The sequence below is a fragment of the Balaenoptera ricei genome, chromosome 5 (assembly GCF_028023285.1).
Source record: "Balaenoptera ricei isolate mBalRic1 chromosome 5, mBalRic1.hap2, whole genome shotgun sequence".
NCBI classification, from domain to species: Eukaryota; Metazoa; Chordata; class Mammalia; order Artiodactyla; family Balaenopteridae; genus Balaenoptera; species Balaenoptera ricei.
This window is the reverse complement of record NC_082643.1, coordinates 116171071-116186404: the sequence shown is the minus strand read 5'-3', so window position 1 is coordinate 116186404 and position 15334 is coordinate 116171071. Positions and strand designations below refer to the sequence as shown.

The 15334-nt window shown below is 39.4% G+C and overlaps 1 protein-coding gene and 1 pseudogene across 41 annotated transcripts in view; both read right to left on the bottom strand.

Moving 5' to 3' along the window:
• Positions 1-15334, bottom strand: part of ANK2 (ankyrin 2) — a 695510-nt gene that overhangs the window by 50971 nt on the left and 629205 nt on the right. For 18 of the 41 annotated variants that reach the window (XM_059923449.1, XM_059923446.1, XM_059923454.1 and 15 more), the window contains one exon: positions 13614-13649. The exons of the other annotated variants lie outside the window; for them this stretch is intronic. In XM_059923449.1, coding sequence (XP_059779432.1) covers positions 13614-13649 — 36 coding nt within the window. The remainder of the gene's footprint in view (positions 1-13613; positions 13650-15334) is intronic. 41 annotated transcript variants of the gene reach the window in all.
• Positions 1160-1958, bottom strand: LOC132366092 (ER membrane protein complex subunit 3-like; annotated as a pseudogene).

Genomic DNA, 15334 nt, shown 5'->3' with positions numbered 1-15334 from the left:
AAGACACACACAGTGTGCACACCCTTACACAAATAACATTACTGTCTCTCCCAATTCTTACATTTGCAAGTTTTTTATACCAAAACAGAAAGAGGAAAGCACCATATAGGTGTATTATGGATCTACTGATAGCTTAACCAGCACAGAACTATACCAGATTCATCACACCTAGATATTGCATGAATGATAACATGTAAAACATTTCAAAGGTGTATCATCAAAGTAAGTTATGGGATAGAAACACAATACATTTATGTTATTTTTAGATAAGTGAAGGAAAAATACCTTAGCATCCTCTTCATAGCAGAACACAACCCATTAAGCATGCTATTAAACAGAACCCCTGTTGCTAGTAATACAAATGGATGTGAAGGAGCCCAGAGTGCCTGTCTGAAGCAGGTCGTGCAGGATGAGACCATGAGAAGAGGCGACACACTTCTTCCCATATGCAGGAGCCGGTCTAGACCTACCAATTCATACCCAGTCCTCTAAGTTTTTAGTATGGGACACAAACTGGGGAGTATAATCAACAGGTAAATCCTGAAGTGTGGATATTTCTGGTCTTTATCAAATCACAATGAGAAAATGTTGGCTGCTTTTCTTATTACTAGCGTTTAATTAAGTAGGAATTCTTTTTTTTTTTTTTTTTTTTTTTTTTGGATCCCAAGAAAACAGGAGTTCACTGTGGTTTAGAATTCAGAATGACTGTACATAATAATTAGGTTTAACTGACAACATTTTTTCTGAAATTTCTGAATTTTTGCTAAGTTTTATATATTATCACTAGCTTGAGTTCCCCCCTCTCTCTTACTTTTATTACTAGAGTCACCAGAAGGAAAATTTAAAATATTTCAAAAATAGCTGTTTCTGGGCAAGTCACCCAGCACACACTCTTCATGTTTCCTCTGGTCTCAAACATAAAGGGGAACCCGGCTCAGACAAGAACAATCCTTGTTGCACACCCGCCGGCTCATGCATCCCCCTTTTTATTCCAAGAGGCTCCAGCTCAAACAAAAGTTACAAGGTTAAGCGCTACTCCGAGTCCCTGACACAGCTAACCCCTGCTTCGTCTTCAAAAAAATAGAGGTCTGTCATTCCTTTTTGAACATGGCTTCGAAGTGGAGGTCTTTGGCCATGAGCTCCTTTCTGACACCATCTAGTGCCCACTAGTGGTCCGTCAGCTCCAAAGCTTCCCACTCTGTCTTAAAAGCTTTGTTGGTGTCTGCGGGCATGGCCATGGCTGCTCCAGTCATCTGTTCCTGCATTATCTGTGACTGGTCAGCAGCATTATCTTGGCCCAAAATCACAGAGTAAATGCTCCAAAGCCCAAAGACACTGAGGAAATACCAGGATGCAGAACTCACCCAGGAGGCATCTAATGTGAGTAGTTCAATTTCTTGCTGTAGCATAGGCTTAAAACAGAGGGTCAGTGGAAACAGGACCCTGGTTATGACAAAGCCTGAAAATGTCATGTTGATCCATCCACCAATAAGAATCATAGGGAGGACATTTGTGACATTGCCTTTCATCATGTTGGTGAGCATAGTGGGATCAGTCACAGGAGAAGGAGGCACAACCTTCCTTTTAGTTTTTTGAAAAAAACCCATCCTCTGGGTTGTTGAAGTAATATTTTCGTGTCAGGAAAGACTGCTTGGGAATGTATTTTCCATTTTCGCTGAGGACTCTGCTTCAAATTAGGACTTGACTGTCAGAGACTTGTTCCTGGGTGAGCTTCTTGTCACTCTGCAGCAGGATGGACATGTAGTGGCAAATCATGCCCATGAAGAAGGTGATGATAACGATGGGCAGGACCACCCAGAGGCAGATGTTGGAGTCGAGCAGCAGCTCCGGCCCTGCCATTTTCACAGAGAGCCGGCTCCTGGCCGGCTGTGGCCGGGTTGATCTTCACCAGGGCACAGGTTGCAGGGCTCCTCATCAAGTTCGCCTCCGGGCCTTCTCACGACCCTCAGCCAGGTGAGCCTGGGACAAAACCACAGCCTCGGCCCTTGCGCCCTGCCCACCACCGGGCCAGCAGGCCACCCACTAAGTAGGAATTCTTAAAAAATTATTTTCGGGGGAGTCGGAGAAGATGGCGGAAGAGTAAGATGCGGAGATCACCTTCCTCCCCACAGATACATCAGAAATACATCTACACGTGGAACTGCTCCTATAGAACACTCACTGAACGCTGGCAGAAGACCTCAGACCTCCCAAAAGGCAAGAAACTCCCCACATACCTGGGTAGTGCAAAAGAAAAAAGAAAAAACAGAGACAAAAGAATAGGGATGGGACCGGCACCAGTGGGAGGGCGCTGTGAAGGAGGAAAGGTTTCCACACACTAGGAAGCCCCTTCACGGGAGGAGACGGCGGGTGGCAGAGGGGGGAGCTTCAGAGCCACAGAGGAGAGCGCAGCAACAGGGGTGCGGAGGGCAAAGCGGAGAGATACCCACACAGAGGATCGGTGCCGACCAGCACTCACCAGCCCCAGAGGCTTGTCTGCTCACCTGCCGGGGCGGGCGGGGGCTGGGAGCTGAGGCTCGGGCTTCTGTCGGATCCCAGGGAGAGGACTGGGGTTGGCGGCGTGAACACAGCCTGAAGGGGCTAGTGCGCCACAGCTAGCTGGGAGGGAGTCCGGGAAAAAGTCTGTACCTGCCAAAGAGGCAAGAGACTTTTTCTTCCCTCTTTGTTTCCTGGTGCGTGAGGAGAGGGGATTCAGAGCACCGCTTAAAGGAGCTCCAGAGATGGGCGCAAGCCGTGGCTATCAGCGCGGAACCCAGAGATGGGCATGGGATGCTAAGGCTGCTGCTGCCGCCAACAAGAAGCCTGTGTGCAAGCACAGGTCACTATCCACACCTCCCCTCCCGGGAGCTGGTGCAGCCCGCCACTGCCAGGGTCCCGTGATCCAGGGACAACTTCCCCGGGAGAACGCACAGCGCGCATCAGGCTTGTGCAATGTCACGCCGGCCTCTGCCGCTGCAGGCTTGCCCCACATCCGTACCCCTCCCTCCTCCCGGCCTGAGTGAGCCAGAGCCCCCTAATCAGCTGCTCCTTTAACCCCGTCTTGTTTGAGCGAAGAACAGATGCCCTCAGGCGACCTACACACAGAGGTGGGGCCAAATCCAAAGCTGAACCTCGGGAGCTGTGCAAACAGAGAAAGGGAAATCTCTCCCAGCAGCCTCAGGAGCAGCGGATAAAATCTCCACAATCAACTTGATGTACCCTGCATCTGTGGAATACCTGAATAGACAACGAATCATCCCAAACTGAGGAGGTGGACTTTGGGAGCAAGATATATTATTTTTTCCCCTTTTCCTCTTTTTGTGAGTGTGTATGTGTATGCTTCTGTGTGAGATTTTGTCTGTATAGCTTTGCTTTCACCATTTGTCCTAGGGTTATGTCCGCCCATTTTTGTTTTTGTTTTTTTTTTACTTTTTAAAAAAATTTTTTCTTAATAATTATTTTTTATTTTAATAACTTTATTCTATTTTATCTTTATTTTATTTTACCCTCTTTCTTTCTTTCCTTCTATATTTTCTCCCTTTTATTCTGAGCCGTGTGGATGAAAGGCTCTTGGTGCTCCAGCCAGGAGTCAGTGCTGTGCCCCTGAGGTGGGAGAGCCAACTCTTCAGGACACTGGTCCAAAAGAGACCTTCCAGCTCCACGTGATATCAAATGGCAAAAATCTCCCAGAGATCTCCATCTCAACACCAAGACCCAGCTTCACTCAATGACCAGTAAACTACAGTGCTGGACACCCTATGCCAAACTACTAGCAAGACAGGAACACAACCCCATCCATTAGCAGAGAGGCTGCCTAAAATCATAATAAGGCCACAGACACCCCAAAACACACCACCAGACGTGGACCTGCTCACCAGAAAGAAAAGATCCAGCCTCATCCACAAGAACACAGGCACTAGTTCCCTCCACCAGGAAGCCTACACAACCCACTGAACCAACCTTAGCCACTGGGGACAGACACCAAAAACAACGGGAACTATGAACTGGCAGCCTGCGAAAAGGAGACCCCAAACACAGTAAGATAAGCAAAATGAGAAGACAGAAAAACACACAGCAGATGAAGGAGCAAGGTAAAAACCCACCAGACCTAACAAATGAAGAGGAAATAGGCAGTCTACCTGAAAAAGAATTCAGAATAATGATAGTAAAGATGATCCAAAATCTTGGAAATAGAATAGAGAAAATGCAAGAAACATTTAAAAAGGTCCTAGAAGAACTAAAGAGCAAACAAGCAACGATGAACAACACAATAAATGAAATTAAAAATTCTCTAGAAGGGATCAATAGCAGAATAACTGAGGCAGAAGAATGGATAAGTGACCTGGAAGATAAAATAGTGCAAATAACTACCGCAGAGCAGAATAAAGAAAAAAGAATGAAAAGAACTGAGGACAGCCTCAGAGACCTCTGGGACAATATTAAATGCACCAACATTCGAATTATAGGGGTCCCAGAAGAAGAAGAGAAAAAGAAAGGGACTGAGAAAATATTTGAAGAGATTATAGTTGAAAACTTCCCGAATATGGGAAAGGAAATAGTTAATCAAGTCCAGGAAGCACAGAGAGTCCCATACACGATAAATCCAAGGAGAAACACGCCAAGACACATATTAATCAAACTATCAAAAATTAAATACAAAGAAAACATATTAAAAGCAGCAAGGGAAAAACAACAAATAACACACAAGGGAATCCCCATTAGGTTAACAGCTGATCTTTCAACAGAAACTCTGCAAGCCAGAAGGGAGTGGCAGGACGTATTTAAAGTGATGAAGGAGAAAAAAACCTACAACCAAGATTACTCTACCCAGCAAGGATCTCATTCAGATTTGATGGAGAAATTAAAACCTTTACACACAAGCAAAAGCTGAGAGAGTTCAGCACCACCAAACCAGCTTTACAACAAATGCTAAAGAAAGTTCTCTAGGCAAGAAACACAAGAGAAGGAAAAGACCTACAATAACAAACCCAAAACAATTAAGAAAATGGGAATAGGAGGATACATATCAATAATTACCTGAAATGTAAATGGATTAAATGCTCCCACCAAAAGACACAGACTGGCTGAATGGATACAAAAACAAGACCCGTATATATGCTGTCTACAAGAGACCCACTTCAGACCTAGGGACACATACAGACTGAAAGTGAGGGGGTGGAAAAAGATATTCCATGCAAATGGAAATCAAAAGAAAGTTGGAGTAGCAATTCTCATATCAGACAAAATAAACTTTAAAACAAAGACTATTACAAGAGACAAAGAAGGACACTACATAAAGATGAAGGGATCGATCCAAGAAGAAGATATAACAATTGTAAATATATATGCACCCAACATAGGAGCACCTCAATACATAAGGCAAATACTAACAGCCATAAAAGGGGAAATCGACAGTAACACAATCATAGTAGGGGACTTTAACACCCCACTTTCACCAATGGACAGATCATCCAAAATGAAAATAAATAAGGAAGCAAAAGCTTTAAATGATACATTAAACAAGATGGACTTAATTGATATTTATAGGACATTCCATCCAAAAACAACAGAATACACATTTTTCTCAAGTGCTCATGGAACATTCTTCAGGATAGATCATATCTTGGGTCACAAATCAAGCCTTGGTAAATTTAAGAAAATTGAAATCATATCAAGTATCTTTTCCGACCACCACGCTATGAGACTAGATATCAATTACAGGAAAAGATCTGTAAAAAATATAAACACATGGAGGCTAAACAATACACAACTTAATAACCAAGTGATCACTGAAGAAATCAAAGAGGAAATCAAAAAATACCTAGAAACAAATGACAATGGAGACACGACGACCCAAAACCTATGGGATGCAGCAAAAGCAGTTCTAAGAGGGAAGTTTATAGCAATACAATCCTACCTTAAGAAACAGGAAACATCTCAAATAAACAACCTAACCTTGCACCTAAAGCAATTAGAGAAAGAAGAACAAAAAAACCCCAAAGTTAGCAGAAGGAAAGAAATCATAAAGATCAGATCAGAAATAAATGAAAAAGAAATGAAGGAAACGATAGCAAAGATCAATAAAACTAAAAGCTGGTTCTTGGAGAAGATAAACAAAATTGATAAACCATTAGCCAGACTCATCAAGAAAAAAAGGGAGAAGACTCAAGTCAATAGAATTAGAAATGAAAAAGGAGAAGTAACAACTGACACTGGAGAAATACAAAGGATCATGAGAGATTACTACAAGCAACTCTATGCCAATAAAATGGACAACCTGGAAGAAATGGACAAATTCTTAGTAATGCACAACCTGCCGAGACTGAACCAGGAAGAAATAGAAAATATGAACAGACCAATCACAAGCACTGAAATTGAAACTGTGATTAAAAATCTTCCAACAAACAAAAGCCCAGGACCAGATGGCTTCATAGGCGAATTCTATCAAACATTTAGAGAAGAGCTAACACACATCCTTCTCAAACTCTTCCAAAATATAGCAGAGGGAGGAACCCTCCCAAACTCATTCTACGAGGCCACCATCACCGTGATACCAGACAAAGATGTCACAAAGAAATAAAACTACAGGCCAATATCACTGATGAACATAGATGCAAAAATCCTCAAAAAATACTAGCAAACAGAATCCAACAGCACATTGAAAGGATCATACACCATGATCAAGTGGGGTTTATTCCAGGAATGCAAGGATTCTTCAATATACGCAAATCAATCAATGTGATACACCATATTAACAAATTGAAGGAGAAAAACCATTGATGATCTCAATAGATGCAGAGAAAGCTTTTGACAAAATTCAACACCCATTTATGATAAAAACCCTGCAGAAAGTAGGCATAGAGGGAACTTTCCTCAACACAATAAAGGCCATATATGACAAACCCACAGCCAACATCGTCCTCAATGGTGAAAAACTGAAACCATTTCCACGAAGATCAGGAACAAGGCAAGGTTGCCCACTCTCACCACTATTATTCAACATAGTTTTGGAAGTTTTAGCCACAGCAATCAGAGAAGAAAAAGAAATAAAAGGAATCCAAACTGGAAAAGAAGAAGTAAAGCTGTCACTATTTGCAGATGACATGATACTATACACAGAGAATCCTAAAGATGCTACCAGAAAACTACTAGAGCTAATCAATGAATTTGGTAAAGTAGCAGGATACAAAGTTAATGCACAGAAATCTCTGGCATTGCTATACACTAATGATGAAAAACCTGAAAGTGAAATTAAGAAAACACTCCCATTTACCACTGCAACAAAAAGAATAAAATATCTAGGAATAAACCTACCTAAGGAGACAGAAGACCTGTGTGCAGAAAATTATAAGACACTAATGAAAGAAATTAAAGATGATACAAATAGATGGAGAGATATACCATGGTCTTGGATTGGAAGAATCAACATTGTGAAAATGACTCTACTACCCAAAGCAATCTACAGATTCAATGCAATCCCTATCAAACTACCACTGGCATTTTTCACAGAACTAGAACAAAAAATTTCACAATTTGTATGGAGACACAAAAGACCCCGAATAGCCAAAGCAATCTTGAGAACGAAAAATGGAGCTGGATGAATCAGGCTCCCTGACTTCAGACTATATTACAAAGCTACAGTAATCAAGACAGTTTGGTACTGGCCCAAAAACAGAAATATAGATCAATGGAACAGGATAGAAAGCCCAGAGATAAACCCACGCACATATGGTCACCTTATCTGTGATAAAGGAGGCAAGAATATACAGTGGAGAAAAGACAGCCTCTTCAATAAGTGGTGCTGGGAAAACTGGACAGCTACATGTAAAACTATGAAAGTAGAGCACTCCCTAACACCATACACAAAAATAAACTCAAAATGGATTAAAGACCTAAATGTAAGGCCAGAAACTATAAAACTCTTAGAGGAAAACATAGGCAGGACACTCTATGACATTAATCACAGCAAGATCCTTTTTGACCCAGCTCCTAGAGAAATGGAAATAAAAACACAAATAAACAAATGGGACCTAATGAAACTTAAAAGCTTTTGCACAGCAAAGGAAACCATAAACAAGACCAAAAGACAACCCTCAGAATGGGAGAAAATATTCGTAAATGAAGCAACTGACAAAGGATTAATCTCCAAAATTCACAAGCAGCTCATGCAGCTCAATAACAAAAAAACAAACAACACAATCCAAAAATGGACAGAAGACCTAAATAGACATTTCTCCAAAGAAGATATACAGATTGCCAACAAACACATGAAAGAATGCTCAACATCATTAATCATTAGAGAAATGCAAATCAAAACTACAATGAGATATCACCTCACACCAGTCAGAATGGCCATCATCAAAAAATCTAGAAACAATAAATGCTGGAGAGGGTGTGGAGAAAAGGGAACACTTTTGCACTGTTGGTGGGACTGTAAATTGATACAGCCACTATGGAGAACAGTATGGAGGTTCCTTAAAAAACTAAAAATAGAACTACCATACAACCCAGCAATCCCACTACTGGGCATATATCCTGAGAAAACCATAATTCATAAAGCGTCATGTACCAAAATGTTCATTGCAGCTCTATTTACAATAGCCAGGACATGGAAGCAACCTACGTGTCCATCAACAGATGAATGGATAAAGAAGATGTCGCACATATATACAATGGAATATTACTCCGGCATAAAAAGAAACGAAATCGAGATATTTGTAGTGAGGTGGATGGACCTAGAGTCTATCATACAGAGTGAAGTAAGTCAGAAAGAGAAAAACAAATACCATATGCTAACACATATATGTGGAATCTAAGAAGAAAAAAAAAAAGGTCATGAAGAACCTAGGGGCAAGACTGGAATAAAGCCACAGACCTACTAGAGAATGGACTTGAGGATATGGGGAGGGGGAAGGGTAAGCTGTCACAAAGTGAGAGAGTGGCATGGACATGTATACACTACCAAACGTAAAATAGATAGCTAGTGGGAAGCAGCCGCATAGCACAGGGAGATCAGCTTGGTGCTTTGTGACCACCTAGAGGGGTGGGATAGGGAGGGTGGGAGGGAGGGAGACGCAAGAGGGAAGAGATATGGGAACATATGCATATGTACAACTGATTCACTTTGTTATAAAGCAGAAACTAACACACCATTGTAAAGCAATTATACTCCAATAAAGATGTTAAAAAAATTTATTTTCTATTTGCTTTTTAAAATGCACTATTGCTCAAAAGAATGAGAGAACTGGTAACGCTTCTAGATGACTATAAAGGTTTCTTTTCCATTTTACTATTTTCTCTTGACTATGATATTTATGTTGATTTTTGTAAAAACTAGAAAAAAGTGACTTAAGTTTCAACCAGTGCTGTTCCAAACTCATTGCTACGTTTCTGACTTTCTCTACTTTCTCTGATTTTGTTTCATCTTTTGAATACTAGCAGCACTGGTGAAGAACAGGGACTCAAACTAGTAAGGAACTGTAATACATCTGCTTAATATTATCAATCTTCAATACTATTTGTACCATTTGAAGGCATTTAGGGAATTTCCTATTTCATGTTACATGCTGTTATATTTCCACTATGTTTATTCCAGTGACGGCTTATGGCCTATATAACATCTCCATTTAGAATATCTTCTAGAGGTGCATTCTCTAAGGCAGGGGTCCCCAACCCCCGGGCCATGAACTGGTATCTGTCCATGGCTTGTTAGGAATGAGGCTGCACAGCAGGAGGTGAGTGGCGGGCAAATGAGTAAAGCTTCATCTGTATTTACAGCCGCTCCCCATCGCTTGCATTACTGCCTGAGCTCCGCCTCCTGTCAGCATTATGGTGAGTTGTGTAATTATTCCATTATATATTACAATGTAATAATAATAGAAATAAAGGGCACAATAAATGTAATGCACTTGAATCATCCCAAAACCATCCCCCTGACCACTGTCTGTGGAAAAACTGTCTTCCATGAAACTGGTCCCTGGTGCCAAAAACGTTAGAGACCGCTGCTCTAAGGAATGAATTGAAGTAGCTATGTTCTTGGCTGTAACAATGTTAAAGTAACTATATGTTTGATGACTTTCTCTGATTTTGTGTCATTGACTGATCCTTTTAAAATTCTCTTTTGTTCTCTTTTACTCCATAATTTCCACACCCCTTTTCATGCAACAATTTGTTACCCTCCTAGTAAATGCCAGGTGCCCTGCTAGGAACTGAGTGAGAATACAGAAAGTAAAGACGTAGTTGCTGCTGCCAAGATGCTCACAGTCTAAGCCCCAAATGTCACATGATGGTTTCACTTACTCAGAATCACTTGCTTTCCTGGTCAATGAGAAATGAATTAAACCATATATAGGAGCCATATTAGTGCCACAATGGCAATGACCTTGTTCTCCATATTTCTTCCTGTGTCCCCCCAGTGCCTAGCACAATGTAAATAGAGCACATAGTAGGTAGCTAATAAATAATTGTTGAATAGTGAATGAATGGAAGAGTGAAAGTGGTAAGTTGTGAGAAGATAGTAAAAATGAACAAAAATGTTTACAAATTTAGCAAGAAAACACCCTAAGCCAATCAGACTCAAATAATGTAACTGCGGAATAAACAACTAATTAAAAAGCTGACTATGTAGAATTGTATACTAAAAGAAGTCTTTTCTTCAAATAAGAGGGAATAAGAGAAATAATGATTCAAGTTTATATCTAGTGCTGATGAAAAATCTTTTAGATAAAAGTCAACATGCTAATCATTAATCCCAATAGTTTGTAATACAAAATTGGGTTAGCATTTGAGCATTTTCATTTAAAAAGATCAGAATCAAAAGGTGTCACTATTTGGATAGGCAGTAGAATTAGTGGACAGTTATTTTGTGATGTATAAAACAATTTCAAGGGATGTCCCTGGTGGCACAGTGGTTAAGAATCTGCCTGTCAATGCAGGGGACACGGGTTCGAGCCCTGATCTGGGAAGATCCCACATGCCGTGAAGCAACTAAGCCCGTGCGCCACAACTACTGAGCCTGCGCTCCAGAGCCCGCGAGCCACAACTACAGAGCCCGCGTGCCACAATTACTGAACCCCACGTGCCTAGAGCCCATGCTCCTCAACAAGAGAAGCCACCGCAATGAGAAGCCCATGCACCACTATGAAGAGTAGCCCCCGCTCGCCACAACTAGAGAAAGCCCTCGCGCAGCAACCAAGACCCAAAGCAGTCAAAAATAAATAAATGAAATAAAGTTATTAAAAAAAAACAATTTCAAAAAAGCAAAAAGCAGATTATAAGAGACCATTTACTTTTTTTGGTACCATAGGAAAAAGTGAAAGGTTGGAAAGGAGGGAATCATGAGATGAATCAGTTCACATGCTAGGTTTGATTAAGGAAATATGATTTTCTCATATTTTCAGATTAAAAATGGGACAAGATAATGCCTATAAACAGTTGGAGATGAAAGGAGTTGAAGTAAAAACATGTAATTAAGTATGCACAGAGGTATCATATATGGATTAAAGCTCAGCTCCACCGTTTGTGAGCACTGACTAAAGCCTCATCTGTCAATGAAGGATAATCATACCACCACTTAAGGGCAGGGTGAGGATGAAATCATGTGCGGGTAAAGCACATAGAATTCAATAAATGCTTGTTCCCATCATTTTCCTTTCCTGGCACCCATAGGATTTTATATATTTTGACTGTCTTAAAAATTATAGTATAATATAATACCTAAAAAATAAACAGAGAAACTAACGTTTATTAAATACCTGCAATGAACCCGGAACTTTGCTAAAGCAGTTTAATATGGAGTTTTCATTGGTTTATGAACTGCACTATTCAAAGAAGATATAAAAATACTATTATCACAGAGCACAAGATAATGCAGCAAGCACCATGCTCTTTCCTGGATCCAACTCTGATCTATCAAGAGATGTATCCCTGTCTTGAATTATTGCTGTAACCTCGGGCAAGTCACTTAACATCTTTAGGTTTCAGTTTTCTCATCCATAACATGAGAGACATTAAATTCTTAAACTCTAAGGTGGCCTTCTGGTGTTAAAATTCTAACTAGGGTAGGCAACCTATTGGAATATTCCATTTCAGATGTTCTGGAAGCATTCCTATTTGGAAAATAAACTGCTACTCCTGCATGAAATATACACTATTTTTGCTGTATGGTTAAAACAGTCAAGGAGCAGTTTTGCAGAAAATGTATACACATACTGCACTAAACATTGACTTCAGACTGTACAGACAAAAAACATCACGTAACATACTCGGCTTTTGTATATCTTACTCTCCAAATGAAATTCAACAATCATGCAAAGTAGAAACTCTTATTGAAGTTTTCTAAATTGTGAGATACGATGTTATCACAATTTAAAAGGAATAAAAGCAAAAGCAACCCACCATTATTATGCAGATGACTTGCCTAGGAATATGTAGTTGATTAGCTACACAGGTACATGCTTCAGAGGAGGCAGCAGAAAACAATGATTCTGCACTTTTGAGGACTATATCCTCCACCCCAAAAGTTATGAATCCTTAGGTTTACTTTTAATTCATCCAGGACGATGGGGTGGGGACGGGGAGGAGACTGCAGCATTCAGAGTTAGTTATTGATTGAAAATAGGGAAAAAAATGTCATCAGGGTGCTTCAGTGATCCCCATACACATAGCAAGAGGGCCTTAAATTAAATCTGATTTCTGGGGTACTATGAGAAAACCATATCATGAGCTCTTTCTCCTCTATAATTTCCTTAATTCCTTCCCAATCTTTGAAATTCCATGAACTGAAAAACTGATGAAAAACGGCTTTGAAAAAAGTGTCTCAAACTTGTTAAAATCACCAAAAAAGTATTTATCACTCACTGTGTTCATGTATAGAAACAAAATATTTAGTGTGTATTTCAGAAAAAAGTAAAAGAATGGATGTAAATTTTTCAAAGTTGAAAACTGTTTTATTTGTAGACAATCTTTAGTATCATGATGGGTGACTGTAAAATAAAATACAGTAATCAGCAGTTTGATAAGAACCTTTAAAAATAACTTTATTAAAATAAAATAGAATAATGGATTTTTTAGAACACTGGAATCATTCTATAGCACAATTTGTAAAATATCAAAAGGCTGCATTTAAAGTAGTACTAGCAAGCAAATGCACTATTAATAAACTTTCAGCCCTTGGTTCACCTAGAATATAGTTTAAAAAAAAACTCTGCTAAGTGACACTTAAAATCATAACCTTTACTATAACTTGAAAATAGCTCAACCAATTTGCATAATTGCTGGAATAGCATTTTCCAGCTCTATGTAGCACTTGTTGTCACAAAAGAAGCTGAGATATGGAGACCCATGACCAAGACAGGCTCTCACTTTAGGTCTACATTCATTTTGGTACAACCCCACCTAATTTCCAACAAAATAAGAAATACCCACTTTCTCTTTACCATATGGCCATGATTTGGAGAAAACACATTATTCTCCCTCGCACTCTCTCTCTCTCTCTCTCTGGCTAGGTATGGTCACACTAAAGCATCCTGAGGCAGGGTATATGCAGAAGGAAATGACAAAAGGAGGAGAGGAAGAGGCAACATGTTCAGAGAAAGAATTATGCAGAAGTTCACCTGCTGTTGTCACGATCAAGACATGGAGAGGTGCGGCTGCAACAGAATAGATACTTTAGCACAGAGAAGGAATGGATAACGTGAAATATAAAGAAGGAAATCAGAAGTGACTTTCAACTGAGATACATTATTTATATACCAATACCATATTCATTGAAAAAAAGATGGAAATACAAATGAGATACAGCTCTATGCAAATGCTGAGAGAAGAGCCAGGTACTGGAGCTCTGTAGCAACTCCCAGGTTAGGGAACTGGGATATTATAAAATCCCTGGACATGGATTTGTAGGCTTATTCAATTCTGGCTTACGTGGGCACTTAAAATCTAAATGTCCAAGAAGCTACAAAGCATCGAAGGGCATTATAATGAGAGTTACAAAGTTTTCGATTTGATGGACATAGTTTTGCCTCCAAAGCTTTTCTTTCATACTTTCAAAATAATGGTAATGACCTTTTGGGCTCCTACAGAAGAAATGCAAACAGAAAAGGCACAATTTAAAAAATAGCTCCAATGACACACAATAGCGTAAACGATAAGGCAGAGTAGGTAACATTAATTACCTACTAGTAAGTAACAAAAACTATGCAAACAAAATCTTAGTGCTTTTTTCAAGACTTTCACTCCCTGTTTCGGGGATTGCTGTCTTCCTCGCTGGTCATATTGTTGAATCCCACTTTACAGTCCTGCCTTTCAGTCCTCTTCTACCTGAGTCTGCTCTTCCTCAAAACACTACATACATTTTTCACAGAGTCCACTTGGGTTTTCAACACCTGATGATATACAAATCCTTTGGACCAGAAACCCAGCCTTACAAAACAGTTGTTTTGCTACTTATAAAATAATTTTCTTCATCCAGAAGAATTTACCTTCATGTACCTTTAAAAAAAAGAGTGTTTGAAATACACTAACAGCTAAATTAACTACTATATGTACTTAGATAAATATTAACGTTGTCAAATGAGAAACAGCTTTAACTTCCTTGAGTTTCAAATATCACCTTCCACTATTTGAGCTAACATCTTTACATTTTTTTTTTAAATAGACTATATTTTTTAGAGTAGTTTTAGGTTCACAGCAGAACCATCTTCAACATGTTTTTATGAAAAAGAAGTCCTTTAAAAGATTACTTTCTTATTGACTTCTAGTTATCATATCTTGTAGTATAACATCATGAGTTGACATTTATTTGTTGGCACTTGGCTGTTATTAAAAAAGTATAAAAATAAAGACTTTTGAAATAATAATATTTCAAATGAGTCACAAAACTAGCTCTCACTAGGAACTTGTGCCTTACATCTGTTGATTCATTATGCACTTATGAAATAGGGAAGAACTGTAAAATTCAAATTCTTGTCCAATCTTGTGTTGGATGTGATTATGACTGGGATACTAGAAATAATAATTGTTGGTTAGACTGTGAATCAGTAAGGCAACTTCTTCAAAAGCAACAACAAAAATATTACTGTCAGCCTTTCTTTTGCTAGCTATTGGCTGTATCTATTGGTCAGAACAGATTTTTTAATCACTGATGCCTATTCTCCTATAGTGACAGACATTAGTCATTGGAAACAGTAGAAGTAAAAGAAAATCACTAATAGTGCTTATTGGTAGAAGCTGTGTCTTCCATTAATCTAAAATCCCTTTATTTAATCTAATAGAACATTATACATCAAATTAGTGGCATATGCATATAAAAGCTAACTTTATTATCCCTTCTATC